The following is a 23,139-nucleotide window of genomic DNA, read 5'->3' as shown; positions in this document are numbered from 1 at the left end:
AGTTTTTGAAATATGGTAGCTTGAAGTGTACCACCAGACCATTGATGACAACCAAAATTTGTGAAATTTTCTCTCTGTGAATTTCATGCCAAAAAATGGCAAAACCTACCGATGTAATTTTGTAAATTTTTGAAAATCTATAATAACAAACCTACAAAAACTTCCAAATTAAAAGTTGTTTTATTTATTACCCATACTATTATTTTCTCCTAATTAAAGCATTTATTTGTTTTATTTCTCAAGGGCAAGTATGTCACTAAAAAAATAGTAATTTCAATAATCAATTCCCAAATAGCTTCTAATGTAAAATATATTTAGAATTTTTAGGGGCTCTTTCTATTAAAACTATAAAATAAATCCTTGAAATATAGAAAATGAGATAAAAAGGTGTGAAACTCCTTGCAAGAGGAAAAAAGTTGAAAAAGAAAAAAAAATAGCTTTAAAAACATAAAAATAGTTAACCATGGTAACCTGTGTGTAACCAGGGTCAACCCTTGCCCTTAACCAGAGCTAAATCATGGCCCCTCTTGTCCCTTTACCGACCGGGTTCTTCTTTTGGGGCCCACTTTTAAATTATCTTATTTAATTTTTTTTTATATTTTAAATTTAATTTATTTTTAATTAAAAAAATCATTCGAAAACGCTGCAATCATATCAAAATAAGTAAATCCTCACTTAATAATTCATCAATAATAGGAAGTTGAGGATTAACAAACCTTTACATCAAATAATCTGGACATGAGCATTATGGTTGTGAAAAAAAATTAAAATTTTAAAACAATCTAAATATAGTATATATTGAAACACATTATCAAAACAATCCATTTTACCTTTAGAATATAAGCGTTCACGTATCCTTCAAACTTTATTGTTGATGTTGGAAATTGATTTTAGAGTCGTAATAGATATTTCATCCCCTGAAATTCTTGTGGCCGAGGATTTGAAGGGACGCTTTATCTTGTTTTCATAGAGCCTAGGCCTTATAGAAACTTCTTCCTTTAGTTAATAGTTTAATTAACCGATACTAATAAAATAAATTAAAATAAACAAACAAATAAATAAATCCAAAACTCAAAACAAAGAGCACAAGTAAAACAAAAAGAATAAGGAAAAGGCGGCCTTTTTTTCTTCTGATCTTTCTCCGCTTTTGTCTTTCAGAGCCGAGTGTCATTTGATGGTCACTCTAGAGAGAGAGAGTGAGGGAGGGAGGGAGGAATTTAGGCAGAGGATTTAACTGCTGTCTGTTAAAGGATGTGTTGTGAAGTGAGAGAGGATTTGAGAGAGAGAGAGAGAGGATGTTAGAGAGAGATTCAGCTGTTCTCTGTTAAGTGTGGTGGAGGGAGGGAGGGAGAGAGAGAGAGAGAATATCAGGAAGAGGTAAATTCTAAGAGAGTATTTGTTGTTCTCTGCAACACAGGATTTGGGTATTAGTGAGAGAGAGAGAGAGAGAGAGAGCTTGAAAGTTCCAATTGATATGAGAGGGAGAGAAAGAGAGAGATTTTAAGTGTGTTTGGTGCTTTCCTTGCAACGCAGGTTTTCGCCGTGAGAGAGAGAGGGAGATTTTACAGAGTGAAGGAGAGAAATTTGAGAGAGAGATAGTACTGCTCTCTGTGACAACCAGAAATTGCCTCAGAGAGAGAGAGAGAGAGAGAGAGAGAGAGAGAGTGAGTGATTTCGCTGAAAGGTTTGACTGCCGTCAGTAACATTGGGAAATTCGGTGGAGGGAGATATTTGCTGCTATATTTAGCTCATTGCAGAGGAGTACACAGTCTCTGCTCTCCTTTCTTCGGAAGAGATAACTGCGTGTACACTTTTCGTATTTGGTGAAGGGAATATTCCATTATTGCAAATGATGTTTTATTCTATATTTAGCGGTAGGTCAGAGTTTTTGACTGATAAATTGTTCTAAATTTAGGTTGATTCTTCTTCAGAGGCTTTTTTATTTTACTGCACTAATCTGGACTTTTAGGGTTTTAGCTAATGTCCTCTCTGTAAAACCTCTTTGATTGCAGGAATGAAGGCAAAGACTTGATTTTTTTTTTTTTTGAGAGTTTTCAGGTAGGATTTTTACTAGATTATATGAAGAGTGGCTGGAAATTTGTGCAATTGTAGAAGAACAGAATAGAGATTCTTGAAAATTAAGGTGTCTCTGCAATTTTTTACCCTGTTTCCTTGTTGTGTAAGAAACAGTTTTCTTCTTTGATGTTGAATGTGTGAGATCGAAGGATTCATGGAGAATCTTTGATGTTGAATGTGTGAGATTGAAGGATTCATGAAGAAGAAGATGGTTTCTTTTGAGCATTTTTGAGGCATGTATTGTGACTCTCTGAAACTACAGAGAGAAAAGGAACAGAGCATTTAAAACTTAGGGTTGCTGGGGGAGTATGCCATGGAAATTTGGTGTTTTTTACTGTGATTCTCTGTAATTGCCGAGAGAGGAGAAGAGGATTTTTGACAGGCCTGCAATTTTGGTGTATTCTTTTGTAATGTTAAGTTTCCTCTCTTTTATGTTGCTAGTGAGAAGAAAGGATAATGTTCATTTACACATGGAAGATTCCTGCTAATTTCAGGTTTTCCCCCCTCTCATATATGTTCAATAAATGCTTTGGAGACGCCATACCACTGCTAAATTTAGGGTTCTCTTTTTTCAAGCTTAATTGAGTTGCAGGGGCTTATATATTAAATGATACTCTTATTTGATGAGAAATTCAGGGTTCATTGAGATAGAGATCTCTTATTGTTTTAGGGCTTGTTTCCACAGAAGGAAAGTGGAAAGGAAAATCAGAAGTACATGCTATTTATAGGTACGTCTGCCCTGACTTTGTTTCATTTGGCATTTGGACATTTAAGTTGGAGTTATCTTTTGTTTAAGTGAGGTGTAATATTTCAGAAGCTTAAAGACAGGTGGGGTTTGAGGTTCTTAAAATGGAGGTGTCTTCTCTATATAAGAAGCTGCCATTTACAGTTTTCTCCATCCATTTGAGTGGTGTTCTGGAAAGAGGTTAGAAAGAAATCTCTGCTTTATAATCTTTTGTGACCATTCTGGCTGTGAAACCTTAAGATAGAGGGTTTCTCGATCTGAGGAATCTCGTGAAGAAAAAGAGGACTTGATTTTAGCTGGAGCAAAGGAGGTTAACTGAAGAATTGTTATCAAAGGTGTTTCCTTTCTGCTATTTACTGTGTCATATCTTCAGATATTGAACTTCAAGTGAAAATTTGTGAGTTAATTTTGCGATTTCAGCCTTCCTGTGTTTCTTACGAAAAAAATCGAATATCAAATGTGGAGCGGTGATACTTTGATATATCGATGTGCTTCATTTGGAAATTCGGGCCTCCAAATTTGATAGTTTGAGTAATTTCTTTTGCCAGTTAAGAAGAAGAATAGGGAGGATAAATTTTTGAGAGGTTCTTAGCTTGGATCCACTAAACTTATATTGGGAAATAGCTAGAAGACGAGCTTTTACATAAGATTTTCTCATAAGATTTTCTTTCCCGTTATAGTTCTCTTCTTCTTTTTAGGCGAAAATGATGGGCAGGGACTCTTTGAAAGATTTGAGCGCTCCTTTGAGGGAAGCTGAGAAATGCCTTGACTCTCAGTTATGGCATGCTTGTGCAGGTGGCATGGTCCAAATGCCCCCTGTTAACTCAAAGGTATTCTATTTCCCTCAGGGCCATGCAGAGCATGCTCAAGGGCCTGTAGACTTCTCGAAAACCGCTCTTAGGTTCCCACCCCTTATTCTGTGTCGAATAACCTCAATCAAATTCATGGCTGACCCTGAGACCGACGAGGTCTATGCAAAAATACATCTAGTGCCCCTAAGGTCCGATGATTTTGATGGCATGGATGAAAACAACAGTGGGGTTTTTAGTAATTGTAGTGGGTGTGAGGTCTCGGAGAAACCTTCCTCTTTTGCAAAGACACTGACCCAATCTGATGCTAACAATGGTGGGGGTTTCTCGGTTCCTCGCTATTGTGCGGAAACTATATTCCCACGCTTAGACTATTCTGCCCACCCCCCAATTCAGACTGTTCTTGCAAAGGATGTACATGGAAACACATGGAAGTTTAGACATATTTACCGAGGTACCCCTCGTCGCCACCTTCTCACAACAGGGTGGAGCACTTTTGTTAATGAAAAGAAGCTTGTAGCTGGGGATTCTATCGTCTTTTTGAGGACGGCGAATGGGGAGTTATGTATGGGTATAAGGAGGGCAACGAGAGGAATTAGTGGGGGAGAGTCTCAAGGTTGGAGCCCAATACCTGGAAGTTGCGTCTCCCATTATGGGTTGTCGAGATTGGAGGCTAAGATATTGGGGGTTGGTGGATCCGAGGGTTTTTCCATGTTCATGAGAGAGGAGGAAGGGAGGTTGATGAGGTCAAGTAGTGGGGGAATAAAGGGTGGGAATTCGAATTCAGATGGGTTTTTGAGGGGGAGGAATAAGGTTAGTGTGGAAGCAGTGGTGGAGGCAGCAGCTTTGGCGGCAAGTGGTCAGCCATTTGAGGTTGTGTATTATCCAAGGGCAGGTACACCAGAGTTTTGTGTAAAGGCAGGGGCGGTGAAGTCAGCACTGAGGATGCAATGGGTGCCTGGTATGAGGTTTAAGATGGCTTTTGAGACAGAGGACTCATCGAGGATAAGTTGGTTTATGGGGACGATTTCAATTGTTCAGGTGGCAGACCCAGTACATTGGCCTAATTCACCTTGGAGGCTTCTACAGGTATTCTCTAATTCTTTAATCTTCTTTGGTTAGCTGTTTCATAGTTTCTTCCCCTGGCCCCTGAAGCATCTAAATGTTTTTCAGTGTATTAGAAAATATAGTGAGTTTTTGTAGAATAATTTCTTAGTTATTGAAAAAAGATAGTTTACTTGGAATTTTAAGTCTTTGATATTATCTGTTTGATTATTTTGCAAGATAAATAATGTTCAACTTTTAATATATGGGATTAAAAAAAGTTGTAATATGCTAATTTATAGGAGAAAAATTTCAGAAAACATCAAAAAGATACAAGCCTGTAGAAATTTTTATTTAGAAAAGAAACATGTGTATTCTTTTTTTTCTGTTGATAATAGTTGATCTCTTTTTTTTGTGCAGCTTTGGGGTTTTCCCTTTTCTTGCAATTTTTTTATTTTATTCGTCCATGTGATTCCCAAGAAAAGAAAATTTCTGAATATTTCCTAAAAATGACATCGCGGGGAAATTTTTGAAAATGATTTTGTCAGGTTTTTGGCTTCTATTTAGTGAACTGGCATTTTACAGGACAAGCTATCTTCATAACTTGTTCCATGTTTTGCAGATTGCACCCCTTTTTCTAGCAGTTAACTTCTGTATTAATTAGTCAAACATGGGCCATGCATTTCTTCTCTTAGGAAACTTTTCATGCATGAAGGCCACTCTTTGTAACTTGAACATAAGAAAATACTGGAGTGTTTGTCTGTAAATGACACAGGGCCAAAATGCAACTGGCATTCTTATTTGGATTATTTGCTACTGTTTCTTGTTTACCTGATGACCTGATGATGGTGCTGTATGTAGTTCTTGTTTTCCGAGATCATAGTGGCAAATCACCAGTTGACTTCTATACATATCTGGCATCATATATTTGTGTTTTAGACTATTATCCTGAATTTTCTATACTGAAGATATCCAAACATGGCCATAATTTTGAGCTTAATCAGGGAAGGTTGCCATTTCATTTTCTTAATGCGTGTCAAGGATTTCGTTTCATTCAAGTGTTGGATGCCCAAATCCCATTTCATGGTTTCTCTTTCAGCTCAGCATGTTAGGCCTCCACATAGAAAGAGATGATTGTGCTTATTTTGGAGCTTCTGACCAGCTCAACTTTTCCAAAATTTTTAGTGCTTGGGCTTTTTGTCTTTGTCCCTTTCCACAGTCCATTATTGTCATGAAGTTGTCAATGGTCAAGTCCCTGCCCTATTATTTTCCCCTTTTTTGACCTTTGCAAGTACGAAAATGTGGGGTTTGCAGCTGATGCCAGGAGTTGAAGCAAAAGAACTCCATACACTAGGCTATGTTGATGCAACCCTATTCTCCTTGTGATAGTTACAAATATCACTTTTTTTAATTGTTGGCTAAGTGAACGTCTCTTGAGATATATTAATGTTATTAACAATTTTGCTCAGTCTTGGGGAAACATAGATGAAAATTGCAAATAAAAATAGAAAAGGCTCTTGCAAATTAGATTTCTATCGTTGTAATATATATATATATATATATATAGGAAAACACTACAAAACGCTTATAGGTGAAGTTCTACAGTACTTCACCTATGGCTTTATCACCGTTCAAAGTTTATTTTACGGTCACATATGTCTGATAGTATTTTAATTTTAAGATTTTTTTTACAAATCATAATAATCTGAAATTTTGTAATTGTGTGTGCCTTAGTGAGATGCATACGAATAAAATATAAAAAAAATAATTTGAATGAAAAAAATTAAGATGAAATGTTGGGTGTATATACCTAACACTATTGCGCACTATATAAAAATATAAAAAAATTATTTCCAATAATTTAAAATGATCAAATTACCCCCGTCATTTTTCAGGGGTATTTCGGTCATTTTATAGTTTGAGAAATATTTTTATAAATTTTTAATTGTGTGCCCTATTTTTTACTACACCATTCTAAAATTTTATTATGATCCGATTTCTAGAAAAAATATTAAAATTCATATAGTGATATGCATTCTGAACCACATCATGAAGATCTGATGGCTGTGATTTCACCTCTATTACTATTTATTATAGTTACCCAGCTCTTGTTAATTTTTTCCTTATATATATATATATATATATATATAAAATAAGGAAAAAGTTTATATAGAGCTGAGGCTCTAAACAATCAAATTAGAGCCCACCTAAAAGATTTTACTAGAAGATGCTGTTTTGATGTCCAAATATCCTTAAATTGATCACCTCGACATTAAGATGCATGGACATGAGAAAAAAATGGATTTCAAGTTTTGGAAATAGTGCATATTGTAATACCTTTTTGGACCGTCAATTTTCAAGATTTTCAAATTTTCTTAGATCTGCTCAATCTACACTATTTTTGAAGCTTTAAATTTTATAATTGAAGACAAAAATATATTTTAAGGCTATCCCAAAGATTTCCAGTATTGAAACCACATTTCTCGATACTATTTGAAGGTGCGCTTTACTTTGATTGTTTAGAGCCTCGGCTCTATACAAACCGCTCCTTTATGTAATTTACTTTAATTCTAAGAATTTAAATTTTCATGTCTGTTAGTTATATAGCTTACGCCGCTCTGTGTTTTCCAGAGAAGCAGAAGTTCGCCTCATGTAAATCCCTTTCATACTTAGTCAACTAGACCCAGGCACTGATCTGAGTCGAGTCACATTCAATATTGATTTTTTCGTGTCTTTCTATGGTTTTACTAAGTGACTTGGGCGAATTCATGGACTTGTAGTATGCTGGTAGCTTGATAGTATGCACTTGTGAAATCTTTCAACCTTTAGCTGATCCTTTACTTTTTCTTTTTCTTTTTATATCTGTATTGTAAGATGGATCGGTGCTGAATCTGTTTTGGAAACTAATTTCCCTTTTTAAACATAATATAATCTTTTTCCATTGTCAATATGTACAATATAATCTATAGCTTTTTTGTTTTTTGGTATATCTATCATAATCTAAAGCATTTCATTGGGGCCATGATCATCTAATCAAAAGACGGAAATTGATGGAGGGAGAGTGGGTGTACAAACATGATACCCTGGTAAATCCGCCCTCGGCATCACCATCCATCATTTGCTCAGATGGTGATTACCGCAATGGATTATGGTTTTCCAAATTCCATTGGATTGTGGACTTTCCTTTGTGAACATGCATGTGTGATTTCACAGCTAAAGAAAAAATAATAATTAGAGTTTGATTTTTCCGATTATATCCTTTTTCAGAGCAACTCATGGTATTTTTCTTTGGAATCTAAAGTTCTTTTTGAATCCTTGCTGAAGTTGGATCCTTAAGTATTCATAATCAATTGGTTTTCAGTTGAACAGTTTACTTCCAATCCAACTTGGTGGTTGGAGAGAGAGCTGCAGTTTCTTTGATCAGACAAAAAGTGTAATGCAATGTGAACACAGTGCATGCATGTCCTCCTCTTTTACTCATTCTGTGGTGTGTAATGCAGGTAACTTGGGATGAGCAGGATCTGTTACAAAACGTGAAACGTGTCAACCCCTGGCTGGTTGAGGTGGTATCAACCATTCCAAGTGTTCAGCTAACTGCCTTCTCTCCTGCCAAGAAGAAACTGCGTCTCTCTCCTCACCTCGACTTCCCCATTGACTCCACATTCCATCCTCTCTCCTCAAACATTGACCCGACATTCGCTTCTCTCTCCTCAAATCTTAATCCCACTCCTCTCACCTCCTCCATGCCCAGGCCTACGAACCCATTTCAGGGCCTCCCGGACTACCATGTTCCTGCAGGCATACAGGGAGCCAGGCAAAGTCAGTTCGGTGTTGCTCTCTCTAACCTTCACTTGAACCGACCAAACTCCACTCTTTTCCTGGATGTTCTCAGGAGGCCTGAGCATGTCTCGACCGAGCTCATCATAGGGAGCTCAAGCACTCAAGATAATGTCTCTTGTTTGCTCACAGTTGGTAGTCCCTCACTGAACTACAAGAAATCAGAAAACCATAAACCAACACCATTTTTGCTTTTTGGAAAAACTATACACATGGAGCCTCAAGTATCAGCAGTGGAATCAACTGATGGGCATGAGGAAGTGGGTTCCCCTGCTCTTACTGTGAATAGCTCACCAGAACAGATTCGAGAAAGATCTGAGCTTTTTTTGGAGAAAAACGAGCTTAGTTTGGATAATAAGCGAGAAGGTGGAAAGTGGGTTGAAGAGGGGAATGGCCATTGTAAGGTATTCATGGAGTCTGAGGAGCTTGGAAGGTCTTTGGACCTCTCGGCTTTTGGGTCTTATGAAGAGCTTTATAGGAAGCTCGCAACATGGTTTGGGATTGAGAGGTCGGAGACTCTTAACCACATGCTGTACAGAGATGAGAGTGGCACTGTCAAGCAAACTGGAGATGAACCTTACAGGTACTCTACTCTACTCTCTCTCTCTCTCTCTATATATATATATATATATATATATGTGTGTGTGTGTGTGTGTGTGTGTGTGTTTGGGTGTGAAATATATTTGTGAGCTCGTATCTGTGTGCGTGTGTGTGTGCATGTCTGTGTGTTGTGTGTGTGCGTGTGAAATATATATGTGAGCTCCTCAGCCTACAGAAAGTACAGGCGCGCCAGTCCTTATGCAATATGGTTATTTTTTGATAAATCCTTTGACTTGAAATTTTGTGGAGATGCGAGCTTGTGTCAGGTGCTTCAAAAAAATAATACTCTGAGAAAATATGCCAAAATACCCCGCCCGCTGGCCATCCAATGGTTTAGTTTGGGGCCCTCGGGTCAAAACTTTTCCATAGGCCCCCTGGCTCACAGAATCTAATTTCACCATTATAGTGGTGTAGTCTAGAATATATATATATATATATATATACATCACTCTCTCTCTCTCTCTGTGCTTACAGTATAAGCTGTGTGTGTATTTTTGTGCATGAGGGCTGGCCTATAACCTATACAGGGATGCCAGATCTGTACATACTCAGTTTATGAAACAAACGGGTATGTTTTTTTTCTATTGTTTTGCCTGGTAATCCATGCTTAACTAATAGGGAAAACCACTTGGGTGTGAGTTCCACTTCTTTGACGGCTCGCTTTAGTGGAAGGTTGAAATTTTATTTATTTCAAGAGGAAAACTCAGATAGATGGGAGTCGTATTTCCAAAGAAGATAGAAAAAAAAGAAGTAAAAACGGTATTCTTTTCAAGCTTTAATTATTTTAAACCGTTCATTTGGGAGCTGGTGTTTTATTCTGGGTTCAAAATAGCTTTTTGTCCATCTGTTATTCATTGTTTCTTAACTTTTTGATTAAAATATTGGTTTTATTTATTTATTTATTTATTTTTATCATTTTGAGTTTATATATTTTTATCATTTTGGTGAATACTGTAATGGCAGAGAGGTGCAGTTCCTCTCTTTATACACTAAATTACAGAAAAATATGCTTTAACTTAATTTGTGATTCGGCCATGATTCCACATATTCTTTGCTTTTGTTGTACTTCATGCTTCAGCTTAGTGGTAGACATTTTTTGTGTGAGGGAGGTCAATGGTTCGAACCCTTGAAATTTGTCCCAAGAAAACCAAAGAAGCTAACCTCACCAATTTTTTTTTTTTTTGGGAAAATATTTCTACAGCTATACTTATGGTATGTAAAAGATTTCTGGACTCAGTATATTTACTATAGCCAATGCAAGGGAAGAAGCATGGATATTTGAAAGCCCTCATCTTTTCTTTTTTGGTTCCCGCTTTTATCAATATATGCATATTTCTCAGCTTATAGGTAACATGTGAATCAACTGCTCTCACTCTCGCTATCTGCCTCTTAGAGGAAGTGCATCTCTCTCTGCGACCGATACCTGACATTTCTATGTCCTTATTGCAGTGAGTTCATGAGGACAGCGCGAAGGCTGACAATCTTGTCTGATTCCAGCAGCGACAACATGGGCAGATGAATTTTGCTGCATTCAAAGGTTAAATTTTGTGCGAGGGGTGACAATCTTGTCTGATTCCGGCGGTGACAACATGGGCAGATAAATATTGCTGCATTCAAAGGTTAAATTTTGTGCGCATCAGTCGCTTCAGTGAACGATCAGTTTCTCTCTCTATCCATGGTGGTCAATGAAAAACTTTGATCTCAGACTTGATGTTACGCTTCCTTTTGTTTAGGATATTTATTTTCTTCCTTCCAGATTTTCTTTCTTTGATGTAAGAATAGCACAATAGTTTGTTGCAGTTTGTCTTCATTCTGAAAGAAATGATGCATTTGTCTCAGCTCTCCTATGCTTGTTATTCAATTTGCACGAAATGAGAATGAGAGAGAGAGAGAGAGAGAGAGAGGGTCCTTATGCTGGTTGAGAGATGCATTTGCAAATATTCGACCTTAGAGAGAGAGAAGGGTTAGACACCAGCAGTGTCTTTGGTTGCGAGAATGAATTCGGTTGCCTATTTTAGAGAGGGAGAATTTGGCTGCGTATTTTAGAGAGAATTGGGCTGTCTATTTGAGAGAGAGAAGTCGGTTGCCTAGTCTATTATTCGTAACCTATTGAGGGAAAAATGATACCTCCATTCTAGAGAGACAGAATTCCTTTGCCTAGTCTATTCATGCAAATTCAACATCTCGACATCAAGATCTATGGACATAATAAAAAAATGGATTTCGAAGTTTTTGAATCTTGTAACGTATTTTTGGATTGTCAACTTTTAAGATTTTTAAATTTTTATAGATATGTTGGATCTACACTTTTGTAGCTTAAGATTTTATAATCAAAGATGAAAATATATTTTAAAAATATCATAAAGATTTTCAATATTGAAACTACATATATCTCGATACTATTTGAAGGTGCACATTACTTTGATTGTTTAGAGTCATGGAACTATACAAACTACACTGCACCCATTATATATATCATGACATTTATGTAGATCGACATGAATCTGTGTGCCGGACCTTGTACATTTGTGCTGGTGTGTGCTACAAAGTGAGTGTACAAACCATCATTCTCAAACTTGACTTTTTAGATGATATGAGTTTGCATACCACTTACAGACAAGATACTGAGTATTTAACGTATTAAGATTTCATGGAGAAAACTTAAGAAGTGGTTTTTGGTTTTAACTTTTAAAAGGGTCAAATGCTATTATTGTATTTTTAATGTGTCGACACGTTAAAAGTGGTGAGCGATGTTGTTCAATCAAAACTGATTCGTATTTTTATATTTTGAGTATTTCTTTAAAGTACTCAATATTTTTTAGACACTCATTATCTTTACTTCGTAATATAGTTTTTTTTCAAGCAAGGACATTTTTTGTAATAAAAAAAGGTAGAATAGATATTTAAGTAGCGGAATTCTATTTGTAAGTAAAAAATAATTAATACATTGTGTGGGTGATATCACACTATATATACATATATCATTTTCTATCATAGTTAATAAATAATTTTTTTTCTATTAAGAATTTCTACTTTACTTTTGATCAATTATCTAAAATATTCTTAAACCAAAAATTTAGCATATTGTAGGGTAAGGGTAATGAGTGTCTCAAAAGATTGAGTGAATTAAAGAAATACTCCGTATAAGAGTACCCTAATAAAACCCTTACTAGGTTTTCACAAATATATTACAAAAATGTGCAAGCTTGTTTAACTAGTTCGACTATTCAAAATTGGATGATATGAACGTCCAAATCAAGTCGAGCATTGATTTTCACTAATTTTTAATTAAATCTAATTTTTACTTTAGACCAACCTGATCAAAGCATAATTAGTGGTCCAAATTTTGGCGCCCCATTTGATAACTATGCAAAAAAAAAACTTATGACACAAATGTGTCTTATGTAACTCATGGAGTTTAAAGGACAAGACTACCTCGTGGAACTGGTGGCTAGAAACCATGAAACAAAATTTAAAGAAAAAAAAATTCCACATACTTTTTTCTAGAACATAGTTTTCTTTTTTAAAAAACAGAATATTTTGAAAAAAAAAAATGCCAATACAAAAAAAAAAAACAAAAAGAAAACACATAATCAAGTTGACTAATCACATGGGCTGCTGGTACTCTACCAGACCTAAAACCCCCACTCCTTATAAATATGCTCAATTTTGGTGACACTGAGGAAATAGGGCCCCATAAGCCATTCTGACCATGAAAATAAATATCATGGTCCTGTAGGAGTAAGATATATATTTATTCCCTAGGACAGACGGCCCAAGGACTTTTTCCGAACTGAATCTTTGATGCACTTTAGAACCAACGTATGAGTAATTGAAAAATGTGAATGTTATGTTGCTAAACATTATAAAATTAAAAAATTAGAGTTCTTTTTCAATTACGAGGCATTATTTTTCTATGCTCCATGTAAAGCTGTTTTTTTATTTTCTCTTATTTTTCATTGAGGTTGGTCCGGTGACAAGGGTCGGCGTTCGTGCTAGCCGTTGCTTGTCATAAAAAAACGGATACACGTTAACACAACGCTTTTGTGTTGGTTATTATTTGTTGGCTTTTGTACCTAAGACAAATAAAAAATGGATTCGCATTTACGCAACGGCTTTCGCGCTAGCCGTTGTTTGTTGGCTTTCGAGCCTGTTCTTGGTGGCTTTGACAAGAGTTAACTTAGCTAACAACAAAAGGCTCCACAAATGCTCCAAAATAGGTCTATTGAGTTAATGAACAGTATGATCCTGCTGGAGCATATAGTTTTTGGCAAAAATGAGAGCAACTTGAGGCGGGTGGGACATGTTTATGGCATGTCTCTCAAATTCGATCACAAAGGAGTGAGATAAATTCTTATTGTCCACCAAATCAAAATGCTTCAAGATTCCCTCTCACTTATTTTTCAGCTTTCATTTCCTCACTCTAGAAAATGAGCATTGTTCTTTTCTCACTTGACTATGATGCCCTCAATTTTCAAATCTCCTTTGTCTCCATGCAGGTGCTTTGCACTGGTTAAGTAGTCAATCTCGTAATGATATCTAAGAGGCAAAGGGTATCTTGGTATCTCTATAGATTTGGTGCTCATATTTAAATGCTGAGAAGTTCATTAAAATATTAATTTTCATCATCTTTATTCTAGTCTTATCTTAACTATTTGACATCGGCCATATGAATCATGTTTCGTCATTTCGCTTTATCAAAGGCCATGTCCTCAGTCAACTCATAAGCCACCATATCTCTTCTTGCTATTTCCATCTATATCATTTTGGGCTCCTTATTGCTTTTTTAAAACTTTTGACTTGAACCAAATCACTCATCCTAATCACTGTTGTTCTAGGTCAACATTACACATGGCAAACCACCAAAGTTTTATTTCCCTCTTCTTATCGCTTATTGGAGCTAGTCTTAAGCTCATTCAGATGTATAAAAAAAGTATGAAAAATTATGCTTTTGTAAAATGAAAAATGTATTTTGATTCATCAAATATTAAGTCGGATATATAAAAAATATATGAAAAACTATACTTTTGTAAAATGAAAAATGCATTTTGATGCATCAAATATACTTATCAATTATTTAACACTTTAAATGTTTTCAAATATTTCATCTCATGATCATGTGTATTTTGATGGGTTTTTGGAAATCGAGTCAAAAGATATAGGTAAAATGCTTACTAGTTCATCTACTTAGTGCATTTTGATAAACTTATTTAATTGTTTTTACCTCCTTGAATAAAATTTCCCAAAGCCTTCCCCTTAAGGCTCTTTGAGAAGAAAAATAAAGTAAATCATCATAAAAAGAAGTGGTTTTTGTTGGCTGGGGCTTTATCAAATTCGGTAAAATTGTAACCCCAAGATCGCATTAGAAAAACAGTTTTGGAGAATCATGGTTGACACAATTTATTGTAACTCTTATTGTCAAATTTGAAGCTCTAAAAATAATGTAGATTTGACTTGAATTATGAAGACTTGAAATTGACTATATAAAAATAAGTTGCAAAATAAACTAATTTTAGGTTTTGAATCTATCTTTTTCTCAAATCTCAAATCCATTATCATCGAGGTGGAGATATCGATTTGCAAATTTTTTCACACCAAATTTGCATTTTCTAACCAAATTTGCATTTTCTAACCGTATTCAAGGTGTAAAGCTCAATCCTACTTAATACTTTCCTTAAAAAAAGGTCATTAACCATAGTTGTTTCTATTATATTTTTCCCTGTTCTTTTGGAGGGAAATTTGCCAAAATAATAGTTGAAGAGTGATGTGTACTTTAATAAAGAAAAGGGGTTTGATGGGGCTGTGGCTCTATTAAAATAAATAAAGCTCGCCTCATAACTCATCAAAAATTGTAATTCAAGCATTAGAAAACCTTTACATCGATCACCTTGGTTTGAAATTATGGTTGTGAAAAAAAATAGGATTTTAAGATCTAAATATAATATATATTGTAGCAAATTATCTAGACCGTCCATTTCGCCCTAAAAACAAGTGTTCATAGATCCGCAAGATCTGTACCATTTTTTTAGTTTTTAATTTTATTATTGGTGTTGAAAAGTGATTTTAGAGCCGCATTGAGATTTTTGTTGCCGAAAGTGCTTTCAGGATGAGGATTTAAGGTGAGGCTTTATTTTGTTTTCATAAAGCCTAAGCTTTATAGAAACTTCATCCTTTAATAAATTCTCATATAAATGTATCATCATCATCATCATTATCACTATCATTATAGCTTTTTTCCAATTAATTGGGGTTGGCTACATGAATTCTGGTCCGCCATTTTGCTCTATTAAAGACCATATCCTTAGTGATGTCATAAGTCCCCATATCTTTCTAAATTACTTCCAACCAGTCTTTTTGAGCCTACCTCAAAACTCACTCATATAAATGTATACGAGTGAGTTTTTTAATCGTCATTATATATAGTCATGTGCTACCACATAATATGATCCATAAAGGCATAATATTATACTCCATTTACTCCCTTGGGGAAAGCCCCACTTAGGATTAATTTTAGAACCCCAAATTTTGTGGATAACCTCTTCAATATATAGATTAACCTTAATATATATATATATATATATATATATATATATATATAAAACTAATTGCACCCTCTGCGCACTTGAAAAAATAATATCTCAATATCAAATGTTTAGAGGGTGAGATTTAAGTGTTAGAATACTCAAAATTCAAATTTTGTCCTTTCAAAATAATCATCTAATGATTCTCAGGTCGTAAGGATCAAGGTTTTCAGGCCATAAGAGAGAGTGCCACCGTGCGCGTAAGGCACTGCTGTGCGCGCCAGAAGAGAGAGAGTGACATCGCGTATGTTAGAAGAGAGTACCGCCGTGCGTGCCAGAAGAGAGAGAGTGCTGCTGTGCGCGCTAGAAGAGAGTGTCACCGTGAGCGTGAGGCACTATTGAGCGCGCTAGAAGAGAAAGTGTACTGTCGTGCGCTTCAGAAGAGAGAGAATGCCGTCGTGCATGATGAAGAGAGAAGACACCGCCGTGCGCGATCTAGATGAAGAAGACACCGCCGTGCATAAGGGTGCAGTCGTACGCAACAGAAAGTGATGCCGCTGAGCATAGTTCTTCCATGATGGTTTGCATGTGTCTAGTGTGCCAAGTGGCACCTGCATGTCTCCTTGAGGACACTTGTCACTCTCATGGTGCCACCTCTTTCTTTTACTAATTATAAAATCCCTTTTCATACATTCCATAAGCCTTTGTTCTCTCTCTCCCTCACACTCAACTCCTTAACCTTAAGAACTTGTGACATCAAACCCACCATCCTTGGGGCTTGGCCTTGTGAAGTGCATTGGGAGTTTCTTTAATACTGTAAGTGGATCCAAGAACCATGTTCCATGCTTTGCTTGATGCATGTTCATTATTTGTTAAGATATGAAAATTGATGTGATTGTAAGAATATACTTATTAAATTTAGCTAACTATGCACTCTATTTTTCTAGAATTATGACTCCCTTTTGATTAATGGTTTGAACATTGAAATTTTCTTTGTTGGTCATGAAATTTTGTGGGGAAGTATCTCTTTGATTCTAATTGAATGGGGAAAAGACCCCATATCAACATGTCTCTTGATTAAAAAGTTATGAGCTATTTGCTTAAACATATCAAAATTGTAACATGAAATTTCAGAAACTTTATATGTTATTATATAAAACTGTTTACTATCCAAATTATATCCAAATGAGCTCAAACTACTTTTTAATGAAAGATAAGTGAGTCTACTTCAAAAATAGCTTAGAACCATATTGAAATTCTCTATGGTTGGAAAATTATGCTCATTTTTCTATAAAGGTGTCACTGTTATGATTGCAGGAAATTTTCAGAAAGTTTTATAATGAACTGTTTACTAATAAAATCATGTCTAAATGAGCTCAAACTACTTTTAAATGAAAGATGGGCGAGTCTAATTCAAAAATAGTTTGGAACTATACTGAAATTCCCAATGGTTGAGAAATTATGCTCTTTTATCTATGAAGGTGTCACTGTTATGATTGCAGGGAAATTTCATAAACTTTACATATTTTGTAATGAACTAATTACTAATCAGATCATGTCCAAATGAGCTCAAACCACTTTTGAATAAACGATGAGTGAGTCTACTTCAAAAATAGTATTGAAACTATACCAAAATTCTTTATGGTCTGGAAACTATGTTAAAAATATAGATTGTGCTCACTTCTCAAACCAGCAAAATAATTCCAAAATGTTATAAATGAGCCTGATGATTCGTATGTTACTTTGTGTATATATATATATATATATATGCATTAAAGTATGCTCGGTGGTAGTAAGATTGCCTGATAACGAGATGGGCTCTATTATGCTATAAAAGCATGTTGTAAGATATGCCATGTTATGACATGTGTATACGACTATGATACACGTTCTATAGTGATATATGTGCATGATTCTGAGACGAGCTAAGTATTATGTGATCTCTAGGCATGCCTTGAGCGTTTTGCGTGATAAGAATCTGTTATGATAAGCATATGCCCTGATAAGAATATGTTCTGATGAGAATGTGATTATGATAAGTGGCACTACGCACGGGTTACCTGTTGGTAGTGTAATGTGATCGCTCTGATGCAAATGTGATAATTGGCACTACGCACAGGTTACCCCTTGCAAGTATAATCTAATATGATAAGAAAGTTGTGACGACAGTTGAGATCTTTCCCTGACCCTCGATGATAGGAAGGGAGTCGGGATGTGAGTCATATGGGAGGGTAGCACCCCCCATTATGTGTGTATGACACTATGCAATGGATCATCTATTGGTAGTGTAACGCCCTCCAGCTAGAGAATCATTGATGGTTGTGTCTTGCAAGGCCTCCGCCTATCAAGAGCCTCAAAGCGTGTTGTAGACTGTGTGTGTGTGTGAAGGCATTAGGAATGGGTCATCCATTTGTCTTTGTTTTCTCTCCTGAGTAATAGTAGAAGCCTTAAGCAGTGAGACTGGTTTGGCCTGATGGATAGGACTTCTACTTCGGGGGTAAGGGATTAAAGAGTGAGTTGGTTAATGCCTGCTAGTGTTGTGTATACTTATGCTTGTCAAGCTATAGTTATGATATTTTATTATGGTGCTCGTGATGGAAAGATTTGATAAATTGCTAATGTATATGATATATGCATTGTAACTGATCATCCCTAAAAAGAATCACTCGCGACTCATTGTTAGATATATTTGTGACACATGGCTTATGGATCTACTTATTGGGTTTTATAGCTCATTCCCTTAAACTTTCATCCTTGGATATTGATAGCAGCAGATCGAGGACAGGTGACACGGGGACCGCAATTGGTGGTTGGAGTCGCACTATTTTGCTCAAGTTTCTGCCTATTGTATGTTTTTGAATGGTAGCTTGACCATAGTTTTTGTTTAATTCTAGATGTTATGTAATGAATTGGGTCTCTGTTGCCCAGATTTCATTTGTAATACTTTACAAAATTTATGTTCAATGTATTTACATTCTGAGGACTGGGTTGTCCAGCTTTTGTTGTTCATATGTGTGATGTGGAAGTTTTGTTTTCTTTCGTGGTTTGCTTTGATTACTGCTTTTCTAAAGCGTTAGCGCACTCCTACCTGAGTAGCATTCGTTAGGGGCATTCGCTGGGGCAGGGTCGTGACACAAGTAGTTCTCAACATTTGAAATTGAAAAGATCCCTCCAAATGGGTCTTGTGATTGCGAGAGTAAATATAAACTATGCTCCCGAGGGAGTACAGTGTACGTGCCCACAACAATGACCAAGAGGTTGTCACCTTATCACCGTCCCATCAATGGTATAGAAAATGATGGAGAGAGCGGTCCCACCGAAGAAGTCCAGCAATTGATATGAACATCTTATTCCCCTTCCATCTCATGCATATCTTCATCGGATGGTTCTAAACTGCATGAACATGTTTTTGCTATGATCATATGGATCACATTGCACTTTTTTCCCGAAAAATGGGCTGGCATTCTTATGCACACCACTCTTTTATCTTAAGTTTGGATGGTCATGATACATTGAAGTCGGTATTTAGCCAAATTCACTTGAAGTTCATACAAGTTGGAAATTCAAAATGTCAATTTTAAGATAAATTTATGCTCATATCTCCCTAAATATTCGCTATTGTAAAGATCGTTCTCAAAATTTGTATTTTATGTTTATAACTTTTTTTTAAAAAAAAAACTTTTTTCTCAAAACGCCACACTTCGAACCTTCAAAAAGGACCAAAGAGAGAACGATTTTCAAGATGAAGTGCTGAATAATTCTTTTACCATGACTTTGAAGTCAAGTTTTTTTTTTAATTAAATTTGGATCTTAAAAGTCTGAATTCAAGCTCTTTTTTTTTTTTTTCTTTTTTTATAGATTTTAGACCATGAAAGTCCAAAGTCTAATTTTTTATTTTTTTCTTGTGACCTTGGACATTTATAGTCGGAAGTCAAGTGTTGTCAAAATGACTTCAGATATTTAAAGTCTAAAGTTATTCTAGTAAGTATTTACTTTTGAACTTGAAACTCCGAATTCATCAACACTTTCACATTTTTTCTCAGTCAAAGTAGTTTCCTACTTGTCTTCTATCTGAATCAGGAATTTTGAAAGAAGTTTTTTTTTAAAAAAGAGAAAAATAAAAAAGAAAAAAAAGAAGAAGAGAAAAGAGTGTGGACCATACAGTGCTTTCAATCTGAGGCATGGAAGTGTGTCCCACCTCTTAGGGTTAGGTTAGACCAATGACACGTGCTCCCAACAATTCTAGGGAACTTGTTCAGTTACTGTTCAAGTATAAGGAACCACTATATCAACCATCTGATTTTGCATTAGAGGGTTGAGGAGTAGCTAGAAATGACTTAAAAACAAAATGCTAGAATAGTATTTTTTTTCCCATATGAAATGGATAAAAAAAGAGAAATTTGTTAAAATACCCCGAATTTATAAAGTATTGGAAATTTCACCCATTTTCAACTATTCCAACTCATGATTATCTGTATTTTGATGAGCTTTTGAGATTAAATCGAAAGTCATAGTTAAAATATAAAGGATGTAGTTTGGGGTCGATATGATAAATTAAAGGATTTTTCATCTGGGATATGAGCCCGAGACATCGACGCCCATAAACAACAAGCCACCATGACAGCGGGTCAAGCGCTCATTCATCATAAAAAAAATCTTGGTTTTTTGAGGTGCACCTTTTTTTCTACCGGCCGTAACCTTCTTATATAAACTTTTTCAAAATATAAATTAGTTCATCTTTTAACGAATTTCCATCTCCAAGTGCCTGATTTCTCCCTCCCCACGTAAATCAGGGCTTCTCGCTCCCCAAGTAAACCTTCATAGGGTTTTTCAATCTCCGATTTTTCCCACCCCAAGTCGTAGATCTGTTAATCTTCGTCTCATATGTTATCCAAAGTTTCTCTCTTCCCTTCATTTTGTCATGTAAGATCTTTTTATCGTACTATTTTTTATTGGTAATATTAATCATATTCTACCTTAATTTTTCAATACAAATGCGTTGATTATTCTACTTGCGAGCATTCGAGTTTTACATGCTTGTACTTGTATTTCATACCCTTTAAAGTTTATAGTACATTTACCTATAATGGCCTCATCATTTTTTTAACATTAATTTTTTGATTGCTTATATTTTTTCATCGCAATTTAAAATTACTCACGAGGAGGTAAACCCCACCATAAAGATATTAGGATGTGAAGATATTAGGATGTGGGCATAAATGAAGACACATAAACGGGCCTACTAAAATCGACATTGAGAAATTAATACATTAGGACCTTTTTCAATAGCCAGCCAAAAAAAGGTATCGCATTTTTAATTAATAATAAGCTTTTCTCCATGTTTTTACGACACAACATTGGATTGGATTATAAGAAATTTTTGATAGATAAAATTACAATTTATGAAGTTACATATTTTGGATTGGTAATTTAATTTACTTTTTAAATGTTTTACTATTATTATGACATTTGAATTGATGTATATATAAATGTATTTGAACTACAAATAAATTTCAATATATGTATTATAAATGTAAGTCTATATTTAGACACGTACGAAAGCATAATGATTTTTTTTTGGGCTAGAATTTTTATACCCGCGTTTGTATTATAGATACACACGTATCAATTTTGTGAAAGCTTTCTATGCTCCCCTATAGCATAGAAGTTCTATCTTCCCCCTACCATTCAACCGTCCATTTTTTATCAAAAGAGCCACTTCACCGTTTGATATTAGATCCGACGTCTCAAAGTATTTTATTTTTAATTTTTTTAATATAAATTTTCTGAATGTGAAATTTAGTACATGCCATCTTCTCATTGGGGCGCACTTATGAAAAATATTAAAAATATTTTTTCGACAACAAATAATGACCAAAATATCTCTTGAAATTTTTAGAGGTATTTTGATCATTTTATGTTATTAAAAATATATTTTTTTATATTTTTCATTGGTGTGAGTTTAATAGAGGAATAGAAGTCCAAAATTTGGTATCAAAATAGTTATAGAAAAAAATTAAAAATAAAATAGTGTAGAGACGTGACAATGTGATTGGGGCAACCCTCGCCCTCCATTAGAAAATGGACTGTTAGATAAAGGGGATGATAGAACTTTTATGTTGTAGGGGAAGCATAGAAAGCTTTTCCATCAATTTATATATGACATAGATTATAACTAGTGAAAATTATCTGACTACCCGTGAGAGATTAACAATTAAACATAGTTTTTTATTTAATTACCCCCAAAAAAAATTGTTTTATTAAATTTCAATATACTATAGAATAACACATAGTCATGTATTGGAATAGTACAAAAAAAAGTAAATTATTAAGAAAAAGTATATAAAGAGATCACAATCATTTTTATTTGTCATATTTTAAATCGGGTGGTTGTAAGTGTATTGTTGACTAGACTCAAAGTTCAAAAAAAAATCTCATATTTTGTGACATACCCCAAGCCATCGAATTTGAAATCTAATAGCTAGAAGTGATTGTGATAGTATACAGTTCTAATTATTAAAGGATATAGTTTATACAACGTATGAGCCTTATGAAAGAAAAAATAAAGCCTCAACTCAAAATCTTATATACTTGAGGCATAGAAAATCCTTAAGATGCTTCAAAAATATATTTCCACCACCGATTATAAACTTTGTTGCTCAAAAAAATAATACAGATCTTATAGATCCACAAACACTTGAGAATAGATTTTTTAGATAATATGTTCCAATAAACATTACTTTTAGGATTGAAATTCTTCTTATTATTCTTTTTAAATATAATGATCAACGTTGGATGATCAGGTTTATTGACACATAAATTATAATTTATAAGCAAATCCTTAACTTGACTCTAAAATATATTTCCACCGCCGATTATAAAATTGGTTGCTAAAAAAATGGTAGAGATTTTATGGATCCACAAATACTTCGATAATAGATTTTTTATGTTTTTAGACAAGGGAGCCGTTTGTATAGAGCCTAGGCTCTAAACAATCAAATTAGAGCCTACTTTCAAATAGTATCGAGAATGTGGTTTCAATACTAGAAAAAATAGTATAGATCTACATATCTATGAAAACTTGAAAATTGACGGTAAAAAAATACATTACAAAATATACTATTTCCAAAACTTGAAATCTATTTTTTTCTGATGTCCATACATCTTGATGTCGAGATGATCAATTTGAGGATATTTGGACATCAAAACAATCTCTTCTAGTTAAATTTTTTAGGTAGGCTTAAATTTGATTGTTTAGAGCCAGGGTTCTATGTAAACTATTCCCTTTAGACAATATGTTGCAATAAACATGATTTTTAGGGCTTATAATTCTCACTTTTTTTTTTTTTCAAATATAATGATCAAGGTCGGGTGATCAGGTTTATTGAGACGGAAACTATAGTTTTTACGTGAGCTTTGAGGAGTGGCTTTACTTTTTTTAAAGGAGGCCGCGGTCTTATCTTAACCTTTTCTATTTAACAAAAATGGTCTCTTTAAGTATATTCTC

At 34.8% G+C, this 23,139-nt stretch overlaps 1 protein-coding gene across 4 annotated transcripts; it reads left to right on the top strand.

The window, feature by feature from the left end:
* The first annotated feature begins 1,132 nt into the window (after positions 1 to 1,132).
* On the top strand, positions 1,133 to 10,949 carry LOC18995790 (auxin response factor 18). Of its 4 annotated transcripts, XM_020668670.2 has the most exons (6): positions 1,133 to 1,874; positions 2,013 to 2,570; positions 2,747 to 2,804; positions 2,905 to 4,719; positions 8,175 to 9,094; positions 10,561 to 10,949. In XM_020668670.2, the coding sequence occupies exons 4-6, from the start codon at positions 3,526 to 3,528 to the stop codon at positions 10,628 to 10,630; spliced, it is 2,184 nt and encodes a 727-aa protein (XP_020524329.1). In that variant the 5' UTR covers positions 1,133 to 1,874; positions 2,013 to 2,570; positions 2,747 to 2,804; positions 2,905 to 3,525; the 3' UTR covers positions 10,631 to 10,949. The 4 variants fall into 4 exon arrangements, with proteins under 4 accessions (XP_020524329.1, XP_020524326.1, XP_006846786.1 ...); XM_020668667.2 differs by having other exon boundaries at positions 2,013 to 2,804; XM_006846723.4 differs by having other exon boundaries at positions 2,013 to 4,719.
* Positions 10,950 to 23,139: the final 12,190 nt, after the last annotated feature.

This window comes from Amborella trichopoda, chromosome 7 (assembly GCF_054954075.1).
Source record: "Amborella trichopoda isolate Santa Cruz 75 chromosome 7, AtrichopodaSantaCruz75HAP2 v2.0, whole genome shotgun sequence".
NCBI lineage: Eukaryota > Viridiplantae > Streptophyta > Magnoliopsida > Amborellales > Amborellaceae > Amborella > Amborella trichopoda.
Note: the sequence above shows the minus strand (reverse complement) of the source record. Positions and strands in the feature narration are given on the sequence as shown.